The sequence below is a fragment of the Rana temporaria genome, chromosome 3 (assembly GCF_905171775.1).
Source record: "Rana temporaria chromosome 3, aRanTem1.1, whole genome shotgun sequence".
NCBI classification, from domain to species: domain Eukaryota; kingdom Metazoa; phylum Chordata; class Amphibia; order Anura; family Ranidae; genus Rana; species Rana temporaria.
In genome coordinates, this window is record NC_053491.1 from 481,188,540 (window position 1) to 481,213,404 (window position 24,865).

The 24,865-nt window shown below is 46.2% G+C and overlaps 1 protein-coding gene across 3 annotated transcripts in view; it reads right to left on the minus strand.

Moving 5' to 3' along the window:
• Window positions 1-24,013, minus strand: part of LOC120933671 (beta-1,3-galactosyltransferase 5-like) — a 28,879-nt gene extending 4,866 nt beyond the window's left edge. The window contains exon 1 of one of the 3 annotated variants that reach the window (XM_040347005.1): window positions 23,701-24,013. In XM_040347005.1, coding sequence (XP_040202939.1) covers window positions 23,701-23,706 — 6 coding nt within the window. In that variant the 5' untranslated portion in view covers window positions 23,707-24,013. Of the gene's footprint in view, window positions 1-19,261; window positions 19,480-23,411; window positions 23,675-23,700 lie in introns of those variants that run through there. The other 2 variants (XM_040347006.1, XM_040347007.1) reach the window with 2 other exon arrangements.
• Between the last annotated feature and the right edge of the window lie 852 nt (window positions 24,014-24,865).

Here is a 24,865-nt window from a genome sequence, read left to right on the forward strand (position 1 = left end):
GCCGGGAATGTGAGATGATCTCATATGTAAACATAGGAGATCATCTCTCATTGGCCGCACAGATCGCCTAGCAAACGGCCACTCCGATTGGCCGTTCACGGCGATCTGTGATTGGCTGTGTCCAAGGGACACGGCCAGCACAGAAGTTTCCCGCTGCGCGCTTGGGAGCGCGCGCGGGGAACGCGGAAAGGGGCGGACGTCAATTGACGGCGCCTCAGAGAAGTAGAACCACCCTGCGGCCGTCAATAGTCGTACGGCCGTCGGGAAGTGGTTAATCCTCAATAAAATGTTCAATTTAAATCAGTCATACATCCCAATCGGTTTTCTTCAGAAATAGCCACAGCCTGAGTAGAAAGGCCTGTCCTCTGCCAGCATGGTACAGAGAAGGAGCCTCGCTCTATGTGCGGAAGCAGTGGTCTCTCTGGAGAAGTCTGACACATCCCCTTCTGGGTCAGAGCTTGTGTTCTCCAATCAGCACGGGGCATGAGAGCTACGTAATCCAGAAGCTATAGGTTGGACTCATGCCCTGTACACACGACTGTTTTTTTCCGCCGGAATAAACTCGGATGGTTTTTCCGACGGAATTCCGCTCAAGCTGTCTTGCATACAAACAGTCACACCAAATTCCGACCGCCAAGAACTCCGAGATTCCGAGCATGCGTGGTTTTTAGTGCTTCGGAATTCCAAACAGACGAACAGATTTTCCGTTAGGAATTTTTTCCGTTGGAAAAATAGAGAACCTGCTCTCTATCTAAGTCCGTCGGAAAGTCAGATGGAAAATTCCGATGGGGCGTACACACGGTCGGCAGAGGTGGCTCTAGGCTTTGTGAGGCCTTAGACAAAACTTGACATGGGGCCCCACTCAAGCCCATGATGGGAAAAATAATTCAAGGACAAGAGCCTCTTCCCCACAACCCTGGCCGGTGGTTGTGGGGGTTTGTGGGAAGGGGGCTTTTTGGAATATGGAAGTCCCCTTTAACAAGGCGGCCCCCAGATCCTGCTCTTTAATAACTAAAGGGCGGGGGCCACCTGGTGATGTCACCTGGTGAACCCGCCCCTTGAGACGTCATTGACTGAGGGCATGCTGGGTCATTGATGTCACAAGGTGGTAGTGTCACCGATATTCACTGGTTGTCAGGGACGCTTGAGGGCCCCGCTCCTGAGTCAGGGCTCTTAATGCTGCCTGAGCACAGTAGCGTTAAGGTCCCCTGTCCCTCAAAACTGGGGTGATGCATTGGGTAAGTTAGACGGGCTTGAGGCCCCTGTGAGTACGAGGCCTTAGGCGACCACCTAATTTGCCTAATTAAAGAGCCGCCTCTGACGGTCAGAATATCTGATGAAAAGCTCCCATCTGACTTTTTCCATCGGAAATTCCGACCGTGTGTATGCGACATAAGTAGAGTGTGTTGGACCTCTGTAGAGAGACCATTAGCTTCCACACATCAAGCAAGAGTCCTTCTCTGCAGCATGCTGGCAGGGAACAGGCTCTTCTACTCAGGTTGTGACTGCTTTCCAAAGAAAGTCATCTAAAAGATTGTGTTCATATTTGTTTTGAGTGATCCCTTTTATAGGGAGACTCGATCGATGATGTCAGTCCTACAGCCACACCCCCCTACAGTTGTAAACACACACTAGGTGAACCCTAACTCCTTCAGCGCCCCCTGTGGTTAACTCCCAAACTGCAACTGTCATTTTCACAATAAAGAATGCAATTTAACTGCATTTTTTGCTGTGAAAATGACAATGGTCCCAAAAACGTGTCAAAATTGTCCGAAGTGTCCGCCATAATGTCGCAGTCATGAAAAAAATCGCTGATCGCCGCCAATAGTAGTAAAAAAAAAAATAATTAATAAAACTGCAATAAAACTATCCCCTATTTTGTAAACGCTATAAATTTTGCGCAAACCAATCGATAAACGCTTATTGCGATTTTTTTTTACCAAAAATAGGTAGAAGAATACGTATCGGCCTAAACTGAGGGAAAAAATATATATATATATGTTTTTGGGGGATATTTATTACAGCAAAAAGTAAAAAATATTGCATTTTTTTCAAAATTGTCGCTCTATTTTTGTTTATAGCGCAAAAAATAAAAACCGCAGAGGTGATCAAATACCACCAAAAGAAAGCTCTATTTGTGGGGGGAAAAAGACGCCAATTTTGTTTGGGAGCCACGTCGCACGACCGCGCAATTGTCTGTTAAAGCGACGCAGTGCCGAATCGCAAAACCTGGCCTGGCCATTTAGCAACAAAATGGTCCGGGGCTTAAGTGGTTAAAGGGCATTTTTTTTTTTTTCAAATGACAAAAAAAAAAAATTGCATTTTAGTGTAAATATGAGATGTAAACAAATACAGATGGTGCAGCGCTCAAATAAAATAATAAAAGATGAATAAAAAGTCCATAAAATCGCAGTACACCTCCAGTGAGTGCCAATGTAGACAGACAGATGACTGTGTAGGTAACTTCACACGTGCTAGACACACATCCACCACCACATGAAATGGCCTCTCACCTCACCACCTGGACCCTTCAGCGTTTGAGAGAATCATCAATAAGAACTGGTCTATCTTGAAAAAATGACAGAGTGTCAGGACCTGTTTTGCCTGCACGTCCGCAGTTTATATACAAAAAAGCACCCTCGCTGAGGGATCGTCTAGCACCCAGTGTACTTTAACCACTTAACCCCCGGACCATATTGCTGCCCAAAGACCAGAGCACTGTTTGCGATTCGGCACTGCGTCGCTTTAACTGACAATTGCGCGGTCGTGCGACGTGGCTCCCAAACAAAATTGGCGTAGTTTTTTCCCCACAAATAGAGCTTCCTTTTGGTGGTATTTGATCACCTCTGCGGTTTTTATTTTTTTGCGCTATAAACAAAAATAGAGCGACAATTTTGAAAAAAATGAATATTTTTTACTTTTTGCTATAATAAATATCCCCCAAAAATATCTAAAAAACATTTTTTTTCCTCAGTTTAGGCCGATACGTATTCTTCTATGTATTTTTCGTAAAAAAAAAATCGCAATAAGCGTTTATTGATTGGTTTGCGCAAAAGTTATAGCGTTTACAAAATAGGGGGTATTTTTATGTCATTTTTATTAATATATTTTTTTTACTCAGCGATTTTTGTTCGGTACTGTGACATTATGGCGGACACTTCGGACACTTTTGACACATTTTTGGGACCATTGGCATTTTTATAGCGATCAGTGCTATAAAAATGCATTGGATTACTATAAAAATGCCACTGGCAGTGAAGGGGTTAACACTAGGGAGCGGGGAAGGGGTTAAGTATGTCCCTGGGTGTGTTCTAACTGTAGGGGGGGTGGCCTCACTAGGGGAAACACTGATCCTCTGTTCATACATTGTATGAACCGAAGATCAGCATTTCCCCCGCTGACAGGACCGGGAGCTGTGTGTTTACACACACAGCTCCCGGTCCCCGCTCTGTACCGAGCGATCGCGTGTGCCCGGCGGCGATCGTGCCCGGCGGGCACACGCACGGGAGTCGGGGGCGGGCGGGGGGCGCGCGCCTCCGGTGGCGCGCACGCGCCCCCGGTGGCGCGCACGCGCCCCTAGTGGCCGCTCTAAGAGCCGACGTTATACTTCGGGCTCTCGCCCAGGAGAGCCGACCTGCCGCCGTAGAATGACGGCGGCTGGTCGGCTAGTAGTTAATCCACCGATCCCTAGGGAAAATAAGTTGTTCACGTTTTTGGGAGGCTTTTATACTTGTGGTCGGTGTGTTTCTTGTAAAAACTCCAAAACAAATGTTAAGAAACGGAAAAAGTTTTTATCATTTGCTACAAGTAGAGAATATGGGCCAGATCCACAAAAACGGGTGTATGTTTAGGCGGGCGTAGCGCATCTCATATGCGCTACGCCGCCGTAAATCCGAGTGGCTTGTAGGGTATCCACAAAGAACCTGCTCCCATATGTGCGCCGGCGTAACGTAAATCTGCCGGCGTAATTCAAAGTAGGCTTGGAGTGGGCGTGTTGTATGCTAATCTAGTATGACCCCACGTAATTGACGCTTTTTACGAACGCCGCATGCGCCGTCCGTGCACGTATCCCAGTGCGCATGCACGAAATCACGTCGCAAATAGTCAATGCTTTCGACGTGAACGTAACTTACGCAAAGCCCTATTCGCGAATGATTTACGCAAACAACGGAAAATTTGACGCTGTCCCGACGTCCATACTTAACATTGCGTACGCCTCATAGAGCCAGGGGTAACTTTATGCCGGAAAAAGCCTTACGTAAACGACGTTAAAAAAAATGCGCCGGGTGGACGTACGTTTGAGGATCGGCGTATCTAGCTAATTTGCATACTCGACGCGCAAATCAACGGAAGCGCCAACTAGCGGCCAGCGTAAATATGCACCTAAGATCCGACGGCGTACTAAGACGTACGTCAGTCGGATCTAGCCCACATTCAGTCGTATCTTGTTTTGTAGATACAAAACAAAGATACGCCGGCGCATCGATGGAACTTACGCGGCGTATCAATAGATACGCCAACGTAAATCTTTGTGGATCTGGCCCTATGAGATTAAGCAGCTCATCACATGCGATACGGTCGGTGTTGTATATATGTTGCAATGCGGTTGTGGGTTGCAATATGTAGGAAGGACATCTAGATCTTTGCATATGAGAGTTGATGAGCATGTCAGAAATATTAACCACTTGCTGACCGCGCTATAGCAAAAATACTGCTACAGCGCGGTCGAGTTGTTGTGACACGACGTCCCTGGGACGTCCTCGTGCACTTCCTCGTTTGCGCGCCCCCTGAGACGCGCTCGTGGAAGTGTCTGTGCTCGCCGGGTCCAGGGGACCCGACGCAACACGGATCACGGTGAAGAGCCAATGATAGCGGCTCTTCACCACCTGATCGCTCCCTCCAATGAGGGAGCAGACAAATGTAAACAAAAAAAAAGGTCATCCTGAGGTCTTCTCTTCTCTCCTCACACCGATACAGCGTGTGAGGAGAGAAGTGATTTTTAAAGTGAGTGAAAATCTACATTGTGCCCAGCAGAGCCTAGCAGTGCCACACAGTGCCACTACACTACCCATCAGTGCCCCTACAGTCCCAATCTGTGCCACTACAGTCCCCACCAGTGTGACTACAGTCCCCACCAGTGCCACTACAGTCCCCACCAGTGTGACTACAGTCCCCACCAGTGCCACTACAGTCCCCACCAGTGCCACCTCTGCCACTACAGTCCCCACCAGTGTCACCTCTGCCACTACAGTCCCCACCAGTGCCACCTCTGCCACTACAGTCCCCACCAGTGTCACCTCTGCCACTACAGTCCCCACCAGTGCCACCTCTGCCACTACAGTCCCCACCAGTGTCACCTCTGCCACTACAGTCCCCACCAGTGCCACTACAGTCCCCACCAGTGCCCCTAGAGTCCCCATCTGTGCCACCAGTGCCACTACAGTCCCCACCAGTGCCCCTAGAGTCCCCATCTGTGCCACCAGTGCCACTACAGTCCCCACCAGTGCCCCTACAGTCCCCATCTGTGCCACCAGTGCCACTACAGTCCCCACCAGTGCCCCTACAGTCCCCATCTGTGCCACTACAGTCCCCACCAGTGCCCCTACAGTCCCCATCTGTGCCACCAGTGCCACTACAGTCCCCACCAGTGCCACCTCTGCCACTTCAGTGCCCATTGGTGCTGCTAGTGTCTGTCAGTGCCGCACCAGTGCCACTACAGTACTCATCAGTGCCGCCAGTGCTCCATCAGTGCCACTACCGTGCCCAGTGCTAATATCCCTTTTTTTTTTTTTTTTTACCAAAAATATGTAAACTTGCCCTGCGTAAGGGCGCCTAATGTAAATGATCCCGTAGGGGGCGGGAATCATTTAAATTAGGCGCGTTCCCGCGCCGAGCGTAGAGCGCATGCTCCGTCGGGAAACTTTCCCGACGTGCATTGCGGCAAATGACGTCGCAAGGACGTCATTTGCTTCCAAGTGAACGTGAATGGCGTCCAGCGCCATTCACGAATCACTTACGCAAATTACGCGACGCGGGAACGACGGGTATACTTTAGCATTGGCTGCCCCTGCTATTAGAAGGGGCAGCCTTACGCTAAACACGCCGTACGGAAACAACGTAAATTGCGTACGCAGGGCTCGCGCAACATTGTGAATCGGTGTTGGTATGCAATTTGCATACTATACACTGAGCACAATGGGAGCGCCCCCTAGCGGCCATCGCAAGAATGCAGCCTAAGATATGCGTGGCATAAGAGCCTTATGCCACGCAGATTTTAGGCTGCAGTCGGCGTTACGATGTTCCTGAATCAGGAGCATTCGTAACGTCGGGGCAAGTAAGCAATTGCGCTGTGTAACATATGGTTACACAGGCGCAATTGCTTCTTGAATCCGGGCCAGTGTATCTAGACATTTTAAACTAGTTCATCAAAAAAATCCCAAGAGCTTACAATTTTGGGGAATTGAAAGGGTTACCAACCACTGGAGGGGGGGGTAATCTTATTCGTCAGCTGAGTAAACGTGAATCCTATTGGATACATGAAACCGAGGTGCTTGCCCCTGGGGGATTGAATATTGATTTCGATATTAATTGTTTTATCACTGATCGTTAATTGTTTTATTCCTTTGTAATGATGGCCGCGGTTGATGTTGCAATTTTTTGGTTACCGAAATTGATTTTATATTAATTTTGTTTTTTATTAAATATTTTTATTAAGTGATTAAATACTATCTATTTTTATAGCTAATTAGCATATGAGTATTATTTACACTTTTAAAAATTAATATTCGAACCTGTGGGGTTTTTTTTTGCTTCTCTTCTTTGCGATAATATACATTGCAGGATGATGAGTCCTATGCATGCGTGTCTTTTTGCATGGTTTGGGCTGGACACTGCTATGCAAATTAGCCTTCTGACACTCGGTGTATGTTGACTCTACATAATTAACACGCTGGGTTCCTATGGCAACTTACACACATAAATAGCGGGTGTTCTCCACGCCTCCTTTACCGCTGAACAAGTCCCCGCCCATAGAGGACGTAACGCGTACGGAAGGAGCGTCGTGACGTCACCCGCGGCTATTACTTTGCTCAATATACACCGGCAACGATCATGGTGCCGTCATTGTGAGTGTTTTTTTTATCTTTTATTTCTATTAAATCGTTTATCCAAACGGAGAGCACTATGGCCCAGATTCTCAAAGGCGTTACGACGGCGCAACACCATTTGTGCCGTCGTAACTCCTCATCTGGCCCCGGGTATCTATGCGACTGATTCTTAGAATCAGTTACGCATAGATACCCATTAGATCTGACAGGCGTAAGGCTCTTACGCTGTCAGTTCTTAAAAGCAATTTTTTTCCCCGCCGCTAGGTGTCGCATCGACGTTTTCCCCGTTGTCTATGCAAATGAGGTAAGTACGCGAGATTCCCGAACATACGCGCGGTCGATGCTGAGAATTTACGTTGTTTCCGTAGCGTACGCGACATGTAAGGTTGCCCCTGCTATTATGAGGGGCAACCAATTTTAAGTATGGCCGTCGTTCCCGCGTCGAATTTAAAAAAAATTACGCTGTTTGCGTAAGACGTCCGTGAATGGCGCTGGACGTCATTTAGCGCAATGCACGTCAGGTAATTTACCCGACGGAGCATGCGCAGTACGCTCGGCGCGGGAGCGCGCCTAATTTAAATGGTGCCCGCCCCATTTGAATTGGGCGGGCTTGCGCCGAGCGATTTAACGATACACCGCCGCAAGTTTACAGGTAAGTGTTCTGAGAATCAGGATGTAAACCTGCGGCGGTGTAACGTACATCACATACGTTACGCTGCCCAGGAGCAACGTAAATGTATGAGAATCTGGCCCTATGTTTTGGCATTTGTTTATTACATGACCTGGGATGAACTATCGGTTTCTCTGTGACGTCTCTACTACTGCTGGATTTGCTGATATTTACACATAGGGCTAGATTCAGAGAGAGTTACGTCGGCGTATCAGTAGATACGCCGACGTAACTCTGAATCTGCGCCGTCGTAAATGTAAGCGTATTCTGGAAACCAGATACGCTTAAATTAGGCTAAGATACGAGCGGCGTAAGTCTCCTACGCCGTCGTATCTTAGGGTGCAATATTTACGCTGGCCGCTAGGTGGCGCTTCCGTTGAGTTCGGCGTAGAATATGCAAATGCCTTGATACGCCGATTCACGAACGTACGCTTGCCCGTCGCAGTAAAGATACGCCGTTTCCGTAAGAGATACGCCGCGTAAAGAAAAAGCTGCCCCCTAGGTGGCGTAGCCACTGTTAAGTATGGCTGTCGTTCCCGCGTCGAAATTTGAACATTTTACGTTGTTTGCGTAAGTCGTCCGTGAATGGGGCTGGACGTAATTTACGTTCACGTCGAAAACCAATACGTCCTTGCGGCATACTTTGGAGCAATGCACACTGGGATATGTACACGGACGGCGCATGCGCCGTTCGTAAAAAACGTCAATCACGTCGGGTCACCACCCATTTACATAAAACACGCCCCCCTCATCCTCATTTGAATTAGGCGCGCTTACGCCGGCCCCATTTGCGCTACGCCGCCGTAACTTAGGAGGCAAGTGCTTTGTGAATACAGCACTTGCCTCACTTACTTACGGCGGCGTGGCGTAAATACGATACGCTACGCCGCCGTAACAATGCGCGAATCTACCCTGAATCTAGCCCATAAAGCGCATGTGACCCTCCATAATCAAAGGGTCCAGGTGGTGAGGTGAGAGGCCATTTCATGTGGTGGTGGATGTGTGTCTAGCACGTGTGAAGTTACCTACACAGTCATCTGTCTGTCTACATTGGCACTCACTGGAGGTGTACTGCGATTTTATGGACTTTTTATTCATCTTTTATTATTTTATTTGAGCGCTGCACCATCTGTATTTGTTTCTCTACAGGGATTTTGTGATTATTGACCCTGGTGTTCAGCTGCTATACAGGGGTTCATTTGTTATTTTTGCGCTGATTCATTTTCTTTTTAAATATGAGATGTGACGTCTTTTTGACCCCCAGATCTCATATTTAAGAGGACCTGTCATGTTTTTTTTTTTCTATTACAAGGGATGTTTACATTCCTTGTAATAGGAATAAAAAAGTGACACTATTTTTATTTATTTTTTTAAAGAACAGTGCAAAAAATAAAATTAAAAGGTAAAGGGCCAGATTCTCGTAGATATCCGGCGGCGTAACGTATCTCCTTTACGTTACTCCGCCGCAAGTTTAACGGGCAAGTGCCTGATTCCCAAACCACTTACCTGTAAACTTGCGGCGGCGTAGCGTAAAGTCCACCCGCGCAAGCACTCCTAATTCAAATTATCCTGGTAGGGGGCGTGGATCATTTAAATTAGGCGCGCTCCCGCGCTGATCGTACTGCGCATGCTCCGTCGGGTAAATTACCCGACGTGCATTGCGCTAAATGACGTCGCACGGACGTCATTTGTTTTGACGGTAACGTAAATGGCGTTCAGCGCCATTCACGGACGACTTACGCAAACAACGTTACATTTTCAAATTGCGACGCGGGAACGACGGCCATACTTAACATTGAGTCTTTACGCCGCGTATCGCTTATGGAAACAACGTAAAAACACTACGACCGGCAAGCGTACGTTCGTGAATCGGCGTGACTAGTCATTTGCATATTCTACGCTGACCGCAAAGGAAACGCCACCTAGCGGTCAGCGTAAATATATTGCAGCCTAAGATACAACGGCGCTGGACGTCGTATCTTAGGCATGTTTAAGTGTATCTCAGTTTGAGAATACACTTAAACATACGACGGCCTTAGATTCGGACTTACGTTCGGCGTATCTGCTGATACGCCGGCGTAATTCTTTGAGAATATGGCCCAAAATAAATAAATAAGAAAATATATATATATTTTTTTAAACGCACCCTGTCCCGCCCAGCTCGCGAGCAGAAGCGAACGCACACGTGAGCAGCGCCTGCATATGAAAACGGTGTTCAAACCCCACATGTGAGGGATCATCGCGATCGTTAGAGCGAGAGCAATAATTCTAGCCCTAGACTTCCTCTGTAACTCAAAACATGCAACCTGTAGAATTTTTTAAACGTCGCCTATGGAGATTTCTGATGCCGGGTACACACGACCGTTTTTTTGGGTTGTGACTTTTTTTTTAATGTCATTAAAAACTATCGTGTGTGGGGTCCAGAGCATTTTTCACAATGTAAAAAATGGCCATTCAAAATTTCAAACGTGCTCTCATTTTTCACAACGTTTTTAACGTTGACGTTTTTAAGGTTGTAAAAAATGGTCGTGTGTGGGCTTTAACGACGTGAATAAAACGCGCATGCTCAGAAGCAAGTTATGAGACTGGAGCGCTCGTTCTGGGAAAACTATCGTTCGTAATGGAGTAAGCACATTCATTACTCTGTAACAGACAGAAAAGCGCGAATCGTCTTTTACTAACACGGAATCAGCTAAAGCAGCCCCAAGGGTGGCGCCATCCGAATGGAACTTCCCCTTTATAGTGCCGTCGTACGTGTTGTACGTCACCGCGCTTTGCTAGAGCATTTTTTTTCACGCTCGTGTGTAGGCAAGGTCGTTTTAACGATCGGGTTGAAAAAAACGTTGTTTTTTTCCTAGACCATTAAAAACGTCATTTTTTAGAACCCGAAAAACGGTCGTGTGTACGCGGCATAAGGGTAAAAGTTTGTCGCCATTCCACGAGTGGGCGCAATTTTGAAGCGTGACATGTTGGGTATCAATTTACTCGGCGTAACATATCTTTCACAATATAAAAAAAAGATTGGGCTAACTTTACTGTTGTCTTATTTTTTTAATTAACCACTTAAGGACCCCTTCACGCCGATATATGTCAGCAGAATGGCACGGCTGGGCACAATCACGTACCTGTACGTTGCCCTTTAAGCCCAGCCATGTGGTCGCGCTCGCGCCGCCAGGCACGCGACCCGGTCCGAAGCTCCGTGACCGCATCCGCGGGACCCGATCCCCGCCAGTGTAAACACACCTTCCCCGTTCTTCACAGTGGCAGTGTCATTGATCCTGTGTTCCCTGTTATAGGGAAACACGATCAATGACGTCACACGTCCAGCCCCGCCCCCCTACAGTTAGAAACACATATGAGGTCACACTTAACCCCTTCAGCACCCCCTAGTGGTTAACTCCCAAACTGCAATTGTCATTTTCACAGTAATCAGTGCATTTTTATAGCATTTTTTGCTGTGAAAATGACAATGGTCCCAAAAATGTGTCAAAATTGTCCAAAGTGTCCGCCATAATGTCGAAATCACGAAAAAAAATCGCTGATCGCCGCCATTAGTAGTAAAAAAAAAAAATGCAATAAAACTATCTCCTATTTTGTAAACGCTATAAATTTTGCGCAAACCAATCAATAAATGCTTATTGAGATTTTTTTTGACCAAAAATAGGTAGAAGAATACGCATCGGCCTAAACTGCGGAAAAAATCGTTTTTTTATATCTTTTTGGGGGATATTTATTATAACAAAATGTAAAAAACATTGGGCCAGATTCTTAGAGGAGATACGACGGCGTATCTCCAGATACGCCGTCGTATCTCTGCGTCCGGCCGGTCGTATCTATGCGCCTGATTCTTAGAATCAGTTACGCATAGATATCTATTAGATCCGACAGGCGTAAGTCTCTTACGCTGTCGGATCGTAACTGCATTTTTACGCTAACCGCTAGGGGCGTGTACGCTGATTTACGCGTTGAAATATGTAAATCAGCAAGATCCGCAAATTCACGAACGTACGCCCGACCGACGCAGTACAGTTACGCCGTTTACGTTAGGCTTTTCCCAGCGTATAGTTACCCCTGCTATATGGTGGCGTAAGTGCGGCGTAACAATGTTAAGTATGGCCGTCGTTCCCGCGTCAAAATTTGAAAAAGTTACGTCGTTTGCGTAAGTCGTCCGTGAATGGGGCTGCATGTCATTTACGTTCACGTCGAAACCAATGACGTCCTTGCGGCGTACTTTGGAGCAATGCACACTGGGAAATTCCACAGACGGCGCACGTGCCGTTCGGGAAAAACGGCAATCACGTCGGGTCAAGCCTGTTTTACATAACACACGCCCATCTCTTCACAATTTGAATTAGGCGGGCTTACGCCGGCCTATTTACTCTACGCCGCCGCAACTTTTTTTTGAGAATACGGCACTTGCCTGTAAAAGTTGCGGAGGCGTAACGTAAATAGGATACGCACAAAGTTACGTGATTCTACGTGAATCTAGCCCATTGTTTTATTTTCACAATTGTCGCTCTATTTTTGTTTATAGCGCAAAAAATAAAAACCGCAGAGGTGATCAAATACCACCAAAAGAAAGCTCTATTTGTGGGAAAAAATAGACGCCAATTTTGTTTGGGAGCCGCGTCGCACGACCGCGCAATTGTCAGTTAAAGCGACACAGTGCCGAATCGCAAAAACTGGCCAGGTCCTTTACCTGCATAAAGGTACGGGTCTTAAGTGGTTAAAAAAAAGTGTATTTTTTCCCAAAAGAGTTGTGCTTGTAAGACCGCTGTGCAAATACGGTGTGACATAAAGTATTGCAATGACCGCCATTTTGATTCTCTAGGGTTTTTTCGGAAAAAAAAATATAATATTTGGGAGTTCTAAGTAATTTTCTAGCAAAAGAAAATAGTTTTTAACTTGTAAGCAACACATCTCAGAAAGAGGCCCGGTCCTTAAAGCGGAGTTCCACCCAAATTTGGAACTTCCTCTTATCCCACTCCTCTCCCCCTTACATGCCACATTTGGCATGTAATTTTTTTTGGGGGGGGGGGAGTGGGGGCTTCAGGAAGAGTGGGACTTCCTGTCCCACTTCCTCCTTCCTGTAGGCGACTAAGCTTAATCGCCTTCAGGAAGGGGCTGGTGTAGGCGATCGCCTAGGACACGTCACAGGTCCTAGGCGATCTCCTGGCCAATTACACGGCGCGGCGCCGGGCCGCGCCGCTCGCGCATGCGCAGTGGGTGCCCGGCCGTGAAGCCGAAAGCTGTCACGGCCGGGTGCCCACACTGAGAATGAAGACGCCGGCCGGGGAGGGGGGGAGAGGAGCGGAGCCCCGGCCGGCGCGTCGCTGGAGCGCTAGAGCAGGTAAGTGTCTGTTTATTAACCTCTTGACCACCGCCCCATGTCAAAAAGACGTCCTCTTTTTAAAGTTGAATATCTCGATAACGGCAGCAGCTGCTGCCACAACCGAGATATTCATCTTTTCAGGGGGCGGTGGTGTACACGATAACGGCGGTCTCCGCGGCGGATTCGCCGCAAGATCGCCGTTATCGGTGGCGGGAGAGGGGCCCCCCCCCCTCCCGCCGCTCTCCCGCGCCCTCCGCCGCTTACCGGAGCCGTCGGTAGCGGCGGAGGGGATCGGATGTGTCCGGCAGCTGAGCGGGGACGGGACTGAAGGAGAAATCTCCTTCACCCGTCCTCATAGCTCTGCTGGGCGGAAGTGACGTCAAAACGTCAGTCCCGCCCAGCCTCTTAAAGAAACATTTTTTTTTTTGTCATTTGAAAAAATGACATTTTTTTTTATTTTTTTTGCATTTAAGTCTAATTATGAGATCTGAGGTCTTTTTGACCCCAGATCTCATATTTAAGAGGACCTGTCATGCTTTTTTCTATTACAAGGGATGTTTACATTCCTTGTAATAGGAATAAAAGTGATCAATTTTTTTTTTTTTTTTCAGTGTAAAAAATTATAAAACTAAATAAAAATAAATAAGAAAACCAAAAAAAAAATTTTTAAAGCGCCCCGTCCCGACGAGCTCGCGCGCAGAAGCAAACGCATACGCGAGTAGCGCCCGCATATGAAAACGGTATTCAAACCACACAAGTGAGGTATCGCCGCGATCGTTAGAGTGAGAGCAATAATTCTAGCCCTAGACCTACTCTGCAACTCAAAAAATGCAACCTGTAGAATTTTTTAAACGTCGCCTATCGAGATTTTTAAGGGTAAAAGTTTGACGCCATGCCACGAGCGGGCGCAATTTTTAAGCGTGACATGTTGGGTATCATTTTACTCGGCGTAACATTATCTTTCACAATATATAAAAAAATTGGGCAAAATGTATTGTTGTCTTATTTTTTAATTCAAAAAAGTGATTTTTATCCAAAAAAAGTGCGCTTGTAAGACCGCTGCGCAAATATGGTGTGACAAAAAGTATTGCAATGACTGCCATTTTATTCCCTAGGATGTCTGCTAAAAAAAAATATATAATGTTTGGGGGTTCTGATTAATTTTCTAGCAAAAAAATTGTGATTTTCACATGAAGGAGAGAAGTGCCAGAATTCACCTGGTGGGCAAGTGGTTAAAAGCCAGCAGCTACACTTTTTGTAGCTGCTGACTTTTAATAAACATACAAATGGCTGGAACTCCCCTTTAAATGGTTAAAGTGTATCTGAATTGTTTTTGTTTTTATTTGAATAGAGTGAAGAAGAACCTTTTTTTACTGCTATCAGGGGCTCTGCTGGAGAGATTCCTTCACTTCCTGTCTGATAAAAGTTTGCCATTTAGAGGTTAAAGCGGATGCCCGCTGAAAAAAAAATATTAAATGCCAGCAGCTACAAATACTGCAGCTGCTGACTTTTAATATTAGGACACTTACCTGTCCTGGAGTCCAGCGCCGTCCGCAGCAGAGGACGAGCGATCGCTCGTCACTCTGCTGCCCTGCCCCCCCCTCCGCCATCCTCGGTGAGGGAACCAGGAAGTGAAGCGCTCCGGCTTCACTGCCCGGTTCCCTCCGGCGCATGCGCCAGTCGCGCTACGCCTGCCGATTGGCTCCCGCTGTGTACTGGGAGCCGAGAGTTCCCAGAACACAACTGGGAGGGGGACAGGAGGTGACGTCATGCCCGCAGTCTGCCCGAGACTGTGTGGCCGGAAGTGGGTGCAAATACCTGTCTTTAGACACCGTCACCCCCCTCCCCCCTGAAAGGTGTCAAATGTGACACCGGAGGGGGGGGAGGGTTCCGATCAGCGGGAGTTCCACTTTAGGGTGGAGCTCCGCTTTAACTTCTTTACAATCAAAAAGAAACACTAAAATGTAACCATGTAGAATCACAAACACACCAACCATTGTAACTAGGGTTGTCCCGATACCACTTTTTTAGGACTGAGTACAAGTACCGATACTTTTTTTTATGTACTCGCCGATACCGAATACCGATACTTTTTTTTAAATGTGTCCCCAAATGCAGCCATTGTCCCCCGTACAGCAGCCATTGTCCCCCGTACAGCAGCCATTGTCCCCCGTACCTACTGTTATCACCGCGGCGGGGAACATTCCAGACAGCGTTCGTTTGAACAGCTGTTTTCCCCGCTGCGCATAGACACTCCCCCTTGGACGGATCTGTCCAATCGCGAGCAAGGAGGAGTGTCTATGTGACTCCACCCTTGCTCGCGATTGGACAGATCCGTCCAAGGGGGAGTGTCTATGCGCGGCGGGGAAAACAGCTGTTCAAACGAACGCTGTCTGTAATGTTCCCCGCCGCGGTGATTAACGTGGCAGCGGCTTCGGCGGCGGCGGGGGGGGGGAGTATTCTATTTTAGTATCGGGGGTATTAGCGGGAGTACGAGTACTCCCGCTAATACTCGGTATCGGTCCCGATACCGATACTGGTATCGGTATCGGGACAACCCTAATTGTAACACATTTATTTCAACAATCCTCCCTCAGCAACATAAAGAATTTCTATGATAATTAGTTACTTTGTATCTCTCCAGAATTATCTTCTGCAGATCACCAAATAATCCTGGAAAAAAAATCACCTTCTTAAAGCAGCTTAACCACTTCAGCCCTGGAAGATTTTACCCCCTTCCTGAACAGAGCCCTTTTTACTAGGGTTGTCCAGATACCGATACTAGTATCGGTATCGGGACCGATACCGAGTATTTGCGGGAGTACTCGTACTCGCGCAAATGCTCCCGATACCTAAATAGAATACTTTTTTTGTATTTATCAACATGTTCTATGAAAATTCTTTGAGTTTTTTACTACTGCGTGACAAGCAAATAAAACATTTTTATTCATTTTTACTCATTTTTATTCTTTTATAATGTCTTGAGTTAGAGTTCTTCATAATTCTAAAGAAAATATCCTTAGTCTGTATTGTGGTTTGAAAACTGTCACATGACATTTAAAAAAAGTATCGGTATTCGGTATCGGCGACTACATGAAAAAAAGTATCGGTACTTGTACTCGGTCCTAAAAAAGTGGTATCGGGACAACCCTACTTTTTACAATTCGGCACTGCGTCGCTTTAACCACTTAACCCCCGGACCATATTGCTGCCCAAAGACCAGAGCACTTTTTGCGATTTGGCACTGCGTCGCTTTAACTGACAATCGCGCGGTCGTGCGACGTTGCTCCCAAACAAAATTGGCGTCTCTTTTTCCCCACAAATAGAGCTTTCTTTTGGTGGTATTTGATCACCTCTGCGGTTTTTATTTTTTGCGCTATAAACAAAAATAGAGCGACAATTTTGAAAAAAAAACAATATTTTTTACTTTTTGCTATAATAAATATCCCCCAAAAATATATAAACATTTTTTTTTTCCCCCTCAGTTTAGGCCGATACGTATTCTTCTACCTATTTTTCGTAAAAAAAAACGCAATAAGCGTTTATTGATTGGTTTGCGCAAAAGTTATAGCGTTTACAAAATAGGGGGTATTTTTATGGCATTTTTATTCATATATATTTTTTACTAGTAATGGCGGCGATCACCGATTTTTTTCGGTACTGCGACATTATGGCGAACACTTCGGACACTTTTGACAAATTGTTGGGACCATTGGCATTTTTATAGCGATCGGTGCTATAAAAATGCATTGGATTACTATAAAAATGCCACTGGCAGGGAAGGGGTTAACACTAGGGGGCGGGGAAGGGGTTAAGTATGTTCCCTGGGTGTGTTCTAACTGTAGGGGGGGTGGCCTCACTGGGGGAAATGACTGATCTTCTGTTCATATGTTGTATGAACAGAAGATCAGCATTTTCCCCCCCTGACAGGACCGGGAGCTGTGTGTTTACACACACAGCTCCCGGTGTCCACTCTGTAACGAGCGATCGCATGTGCCCGGTGGCGATTGCGCCCACCAGGCACGCGTACGGGAGTCGGGGGCGGGCAGGAGGCGCGCTATAGTACGGGCTCTCGCGCAGGGGAGCCAACCTGCCGCCGTAAAACGACGGTGGCTGGTCGGCAACTAGTTAACTGACAATTGCACGGTCGTTCAACGTTGTACCCAAACAAAATCCTTTTTCCCCCCAAATAGAGCTTTCTTTTGGTGATATTTGATCTCCTTTGCATTTTTTTTTGCGCTATAAACAAAAAAAGCGAAAATTTTGAAAAAAAAAAACAAATAATTTTTGCTATAATAAATCTCTACAAAAATGTTTTTAAAAAATCAGTTTAGGCCAATATATATTCCTCTTTTTTGGTAAAATAACATGCCCCTCTCCCGTTGCGATAAATGTGATTCCGCGGTGAATCCGCCACAGAGACCACCATTATCGGAAATCGGACGGCCGGCTAAACCCGGGTTATGGTAGCTAGCTGCTGCCATAACAGAGATATCCAGTGGCGGCCCGTCCATAGGGACGCACGGGCACCGCCCCCCCTCCCACAGTCACCAAAAAAAAAAAAAAAAAAAAACGGGCCCTTTAAGAACTTTAATTCGGCTAAAATGTCATTTTGACATTTTAGCCGCAGTTCTGGCGGGCGTCTATAGAGGGCGCTGCAGCGCCACCCCCTCTCGCAAATAACACACATTCGTGCATAAATGCACAAATGTATGTTATTGTTGGGTTGGTTGCCAGCGGTGCCTGGTCTATTACCCGAATAGCGTCAGCTGGTTGGCTGAGGGGAACTGCCTATCAAAGCCAGCGGCTCTGATAAGCTTTTCTTCAGCTCTCAGCTGTCTATACTCTGAGCGCAGGCAATCTGCGCTCATTGTATAAGACAAACGGCCGTTTCAGCCAATCAGGTTCCCGGATTCTGGTTATCAGGAACCTGATTGGCTGAAGCTTCACCACAGCGGCAGAAGACATCGAGGGAGCACATGGAATCTTCAGGTAAGTGCTTTTTACAGGGAAAGGGGCACAGTGACATCATGGGGCACAGTGGTGACAAAGGGCACAGAGGTGACAATTGGCACAGTGGCATCATGGGGCACAGTGGTGACAAAGGGCACAGAGGTGACAATGGGCACAGTGGCATCATGGGGCACAGTGGTGAGTGACAATGGGCACAGTGGCATCATGGGGCACAGTGGTGAGTGACAATGGGCACAGTGGCATCATGGGGCACAGTGGTGACAATGGGCACAGTGGCATCATGGGGCACAGTGGTGACAATGGGCACAGTGGCATCATGGGGCACAGTGGTGACAATTAAAGGGCACAGTGGTGACAATTGGCACAGTGGCAACAGTTGAGGGGCACAGTGGCTGCGTTTGATGGCATGGCACAGTGGTGACAATTGATGGCACAGTGACTGCGTTTGATGGCATGGCACAGTGGTGACAATTGATGGCACAGTTGCTGTGTTGCATGGCACAGTGGTGACAATTGATGGCACAGTGGCTGCGTTTGATGGCATGGCACAGTGGTGACAATTGATGGCACAGTGGTTGCGTTTGATGGCATGGCACAGTGGTGACAATTGATGGCACAGTGGCTGTGTTTGATGGCATGGCACAGTGGTGACAATTGATGGCACAGTTGCTGTTTGATGGCATGGCACAGTGGTGACAATTGATGGCACAGTTGCTGTTTGATGGCATGGCACAGTGGTGACAATTGATGGCACAGTGGCTGCATTTGGTGGCATGGCACAGTGACTGCGTTTGATGGCACAGTGGCTGCATGTGATGGGCACAGTGAGGCTGCAATTTTTTTTTTTTTTCGTTTGCGCCCCCCCAAAAATTTTGAGCACCAGCCGCCACTGGAGATATCCCTCTTCAAACAGCCAACGTATATCGGCATGCGGCGGTCCGGAAGTGGTTAAAAAAATGAAAGGCAGGTGCTGAAATGACCATGTGGGATTACAAAAACACCAACCGCTGCAACAGGTTCTTCCAGAATTATCTCTCACGATTATCAAGATCTATGATAATGAATTCCTTTGTATCTCTCCAAAATTATCTCCTGAAGACCACCTTACAGAGCATTGTAAGAAAGAGGAGATTGGTTGGGATGGAGCTCCCCTCCCCCTCCCCTACCGTGTGTTCCTACCTGTCCGTCCTGTTCTGGAGAATACACTGAGCCGTGTTCTGGGACACGCCGAACAAGAAAATCCTATGACAATCACTCCAAGATGCTGTCTGAGCCTCTATAGACAGTACTCTTGTGCTTTCACACAGCATCATGGCAGAAGATTAGTAAGAGATATGCAAATTTTCCTTCCTGGAGCAATTCATGTCAGCCTAGGTTGGCCATGAGTAGCCTGACACGATCAGCATCAAGGAAAGGAAAATTAAGGTAAATATGGCTGAAATTTTGCATATTCTTGGGGCACATCATGTCAGGCTACTCATGGCCAACTTAGGAAAGGAAAATTACGGTAAGTATGGCAACAAGTTTCCATATTCCTGGAGCAGAAGCAGGCTACTCATGGCCAACCTAGGCTGGCACGATGACCATCCAGGAAAAATAAATTACTGTAAGTAAGGCAACAATTTTCCATATCCCTGGAGCACATTATGACAGGCTACTCATGGCCAACCTAGGCTGACACGATGCGCGTACAGGGAAGGAAAATTACGGTAAGAAAGGAAAATTATGGTAAATATGGTGATAAGGGAAAAATGCAATTCAAACGAGGCAAAAACGCATATGCGTTTTTGATGCGTGTTTGAAACAGAGCATTGTGAAAGTAGCCTTAGATTACATGGAACCCGTATATAATGTCCCACCGGACAGTAGGCACCATCAAGTGGAGCCAACGCTTAGATCTCACAGTTGTATAGAACTTTCTTTTCTGCTGTCACACAACATCATAGCTGAAGATTTATAACAGATAAGGAAATCTTCTCTCCTGGAGCTCTTCATGTCAGCCTAGGTTGACATGATGAGCATCCAAAAAAGAAAAATGACAGGAACTATGGCAACATGTTTCTATATTCAATGTTCTATATTCTATATTTTCTTTGGGCCAGATTCACAGCGGAGATACGACGGAGTATCTCTCAGAGTATCTATGCGACTGATTCATAGAATCAGTTACGCATAGATAGCCAATATATCCGACAGGTGTAATTGTTTTACACTGTCAAATCTTAGGATGCAGTACCGCGGCCGCCGCTGGGGGGAGTTTACGTCGGGTATGCAAATTAGGAGTTACGGCGATCCACGCCGGATTTTCGCGTTCGCTACGTCGCCGCTAGTCTAGTTTCCCGTCGCAAAGTTAGTCGTCGTTTTTAGTGCCTTAGCCACTTAAGCCCCGGACCATATTGCTGCCTAAAGACCCAAGGTGTTTTTACAGTTTGGGACTGCGTCGCTTTAACAGACAATTGCGCGGTCGTGCGACGTGGCTCCCAAACAAAATTGGCGTCCTTTTTTCCCCACAAATAGAGCTTTCTTTTGGTGGTATTTGATCACCTCAGCGGTTTTTATTTTTTGCGCTATAAACAAAAATAGAGCGACAATTTTGAAAAAAATTCAATATTTTTTACTTTTTGCTATAATAAATATCCCCCAAAAACATATATAAAAAAAAAAATTTCCCTCAGTTTAGGGCGATACGTATTCTTGTACCTATTTTTGGTAAAAAAAATCGCAATAGGCGTTTATCGATTGGTTTGCGCAAAATTTATAGCGTTTACAAAATAGGGGATAGTTTTATTGCATTTTTATTAATTTTTTTTTTTTTACTACTAATGGCGGCGATCAGCGATTTTTTTCGTGACTGCGACATTATGGCGGACACTTCGGACAATTTTGACACATTTTTGGGATTTTTGTCATTTTCACAGCAAAAAATGCATTTAAATTGCATTCTTTATTGTGAAAATGACAGTTGCAGTTTGGGAGTTAACCACAGGGGGCGCTGTAGGATTTGGTGTACACTGTGTGTGTGTTTACAACTGTAGGGGGGTGTGGCTGTAGGAATGACGTCATCGATCGAGTCTCCCTATAAAGGGAATCACCCGATCGATGCAGCGCCATAGTGAAGCACGGGGAAGCCGTGTTTACACACGGCTCTCCCCGTTCTTCAGCTCCGGGGAGCGATCGCGACGGAGCGGCTATAAACAAATAGCCGCGACGTCGTCCCGGATCGCTCCCCGAGGGGACCCGACCGCCGCAAGTCGCGGGGGGGGGTCCCGATCGGACCCCCGACCCACGTCTAGGCAGGGACGTACAGGTACGCCAATGTGCCTGTACGTGCCATTCTGCCGACGTATATGTACATGCGGCGGTCGGGAAGGGGTTAGCTTTACACAGCAAACGTATTGCTGTATAAAGTATGGCCGAAATGTAAAAATTCACGTCGTTTGCATAAGCCGTCCGGGAATACGGAATTACGCTATGCACGTCGCCGTTCGAAAAAATGACGTCACTTCGCGCAAAGCACGGCGGGAGTTACGAAACGGAGCATGCGCAGTAGGTCCGGCGCGGGAGCGCGCCTAATTTAAATGGCACACGCCCAATTAAATTACGCGGGCTTACGCCGGAGGCCGCCGGCGTAGTTTTCATCGCAAGTGCTTTGTGAATCAGGCACTTGCGATGAAAACTTGCGGCGGTGTAACGTATCTACGATACGTTACGCCGCCGCACTTCTACCTGAATCTGGCCCTATATTCCTGGAGCAGGAGCAGGATAAATGACACGATGAGCATCCAGGAAAGGAAAATTATGGTAAGGCAGAAATTTTACATATTCTTGGGGCACATCATGTCAGGCTACTCATGGCCAACTTAGGCTGACATGATGTGCATACAGGAAAGGTAAATTAAGGTAATAACGGCAAATTATGGTAAATATGGCAGAAATTTTCCATGTTCTTGGGGCAAATCATGACAGGCTACTCATGACCAACCTAGGCTGACGCAATGTGCATACAGGAAAGGCAAATTAAGGTAAGAAAGGCAAATTATGGTAAATATAGCAGAGATTTTCCATATTCTTGGGGCACATCATGTCAAGCTACTCATGGCCAACCTAGGCTGACGCAATGTGCATACAGGAAAGGCAAATTAAGGTAAGAAAGGCAAATTATGGTAAATATGGCAGAAATTTTCCATATTCTTGGGGCAAATCATGACAGGCTACTCATGGCCAACCTAGGCTGACACAATGTGCATACAGGAAAGGCAAATTAAGGTAAGAAAGGCAAATTATGGTAAATGTGGCATAAAGTTTCCATATTCTTGGGGCACATCATGTCAGGCTACTGATGGCCAACCTAGGCTGACATGATGAACATCAAGGAAAAGAAAATTACTGTAAGTAAGGCAACAATTTTCCATATTCCTGGAGAACATTATGTCAGGCTACTTGTGGCCGACCCAGGACTGACACAATGCGCACACAGGAAAGGCAAATTAAGGTAAGAAAGAAAAATGATGGTAAATATGGCAGAAATTTTCCATATTCCTGGAGCAGGAGCAGGCTACTCATGGCCAACCTAGGCTGGCACGATGACCATTCAGAAAACACAAAATCCTGTAAGTAAGGCAACAATTTTCCAGATTTCTGGAGCACATTATGTCAGGCTACTTATGGCCGACCCAGGCTGATATGATGAGCATCCAGGAAAGGCAAATTAAGGTAAGAAAGGAAAATTATGGTAAATATGGCAGAAATTTTCCATATTCCTGGAGCAGGAGCAGGCTACTCATGGCCAACCTAGGCTGGCACGATGACCATTCAGAAAACACAAAATCCTGTAAGTAAGGCAACAATTTTCCAGATTTCTGGAGCACATTATGTCAGGCTACTTATGGCCGACCCAGGCTGATATGATGAGCATCCAGGAAAGGCAAATTAAGGTAAGAAAGGAAAATTATGGTAAATATGGCAGAAATTTTCCATATTCCTGGAGCAGGAGCAGGCTACTCATGGCCAACCTAGGCAGGCATGATGACCATCCAGAAAAAACAATTACTGTAAGTAAGGCAACAATTTTCCATATTTCTGGAGCACATTATGTCAGGCTATTCATGGCCGACCCAGGCTGACATGATGAGCATCCAGAAAAGAAAAATTAAGGTAAGAAAGTCAAATTATGGTAAATATGGCTGAAATTTTACATATTCCTGGAGCAGGAGCAGGCAACTCAAGGCCAACCTAGGCTGCCACGATGATCATCCAGGAAGGGCAAATTAAGGTAAGAAAGGCAACAATTGTCTGTAATAGTACACAGAACAGAAACAAAAAAACTGACCTTCTCTCTATCCAAAACTAAAATACAATCTGTGAATCCTACAAAAAACTGCTTAAAGCACGGCGAAACCTTCCCCCGCTGTCCAAAGCGCAGATCGGGTGCTGACGTCCAAACAAGCACATCCCGGTAAGCAGAAACAGTTCGGAAAACAGAAAGTGGAAACGCCACACACGGGAATCCAGCCACGACTGTATATATAGAGGTGAAGATACGGCTAACTCCTCCTGGCTATGCTCCTCTGACTACTTGCACTACTGGTTATTGTAAAATAAACACGAATAATACTCACAGACATATGAAGGAAGGCACCATAAAGAAAAACTCAGCTGACCAGATGGGAACAAGAAGGGTATGACATCCAGAGACGACTAAAAGTGTGAAAAGATCCGCAATTCAAGAAACTCAACATTCAGAGATGCCAAAAGCCAACCGACAACAACCAGTTAAACAAGTGTGATTTACCTGCCTAGAAGTTCAACCTTCTAAGATGCCTACAGGCACTAGGAAGCCATTGGCTACACAGGTCAAATGTTCCAACACCAGAAGAATAGGGTGTTTTTGGTCACCACCACATCCCGATTATTTGAATAAAGAAAGACAAACCCCCCTTGGGAGATGGAACTTTACAAGTGACCAATACACCAAATAGTACACAGGTGGGAGTTGCCTTCCAAAAATCCCAAACTTCTATTGATTGACCTTGCTTTGTGCACTGGTCCCAAACATTTGGTGGAGGGGGGATTTTGGTGTGGGGTTGGATTGGCCCCTTAGTTCCAGTGAAGGGAACTCTTAAGGTGTCAGCATACCAAGACATTTTGGAACAGGAAGGGGCCGTCCCCAAACTGTTCCCACAAAGTTGGGAGCAAGAAATTGTCCAAAATCTTGTCTTAAGAGTTCCCTTCACTGGAACTAAGGGGCCAAGCCCAACCCCTGAAAAACAACCCCCACACCATAATCCCGCCTCCACCAAATGCTTTGGACCAGTGCACGAAGCAAGATCCATAAAGACATGGATGAGCGAGTTTGGGGTGGAGAAACCTGATTGGCCTGCACAGAGTCCTGACCTCCCCCCGATAAAACACCTTTGGGAGTTCCCTTTACTGGACCAGTGCACAAAGCAAGGTCCATAAAGACACGGATGAGGGAGTTTGGGGTGGAGGAAATGAAAAATAAATAAAATAATAAATAAATGAATACATAAATAAACAAATACATGATAAATAAATAAATCAATAAATAATAAAATCGTCAAAAATATGTAAATCACCATGTGGAAATATAGAAATACATGAATTATAAATAAAACAATAAATAAAGGAATACATAAATAAATAAATACACGATAAATTTAAAAAAATACATACATAAATAATAAAATTGTCAAAAATATGTAAATCACCATGTGGAAATAAATTAATAATAAATAAAATAATAAATAAATGAATACATAAATA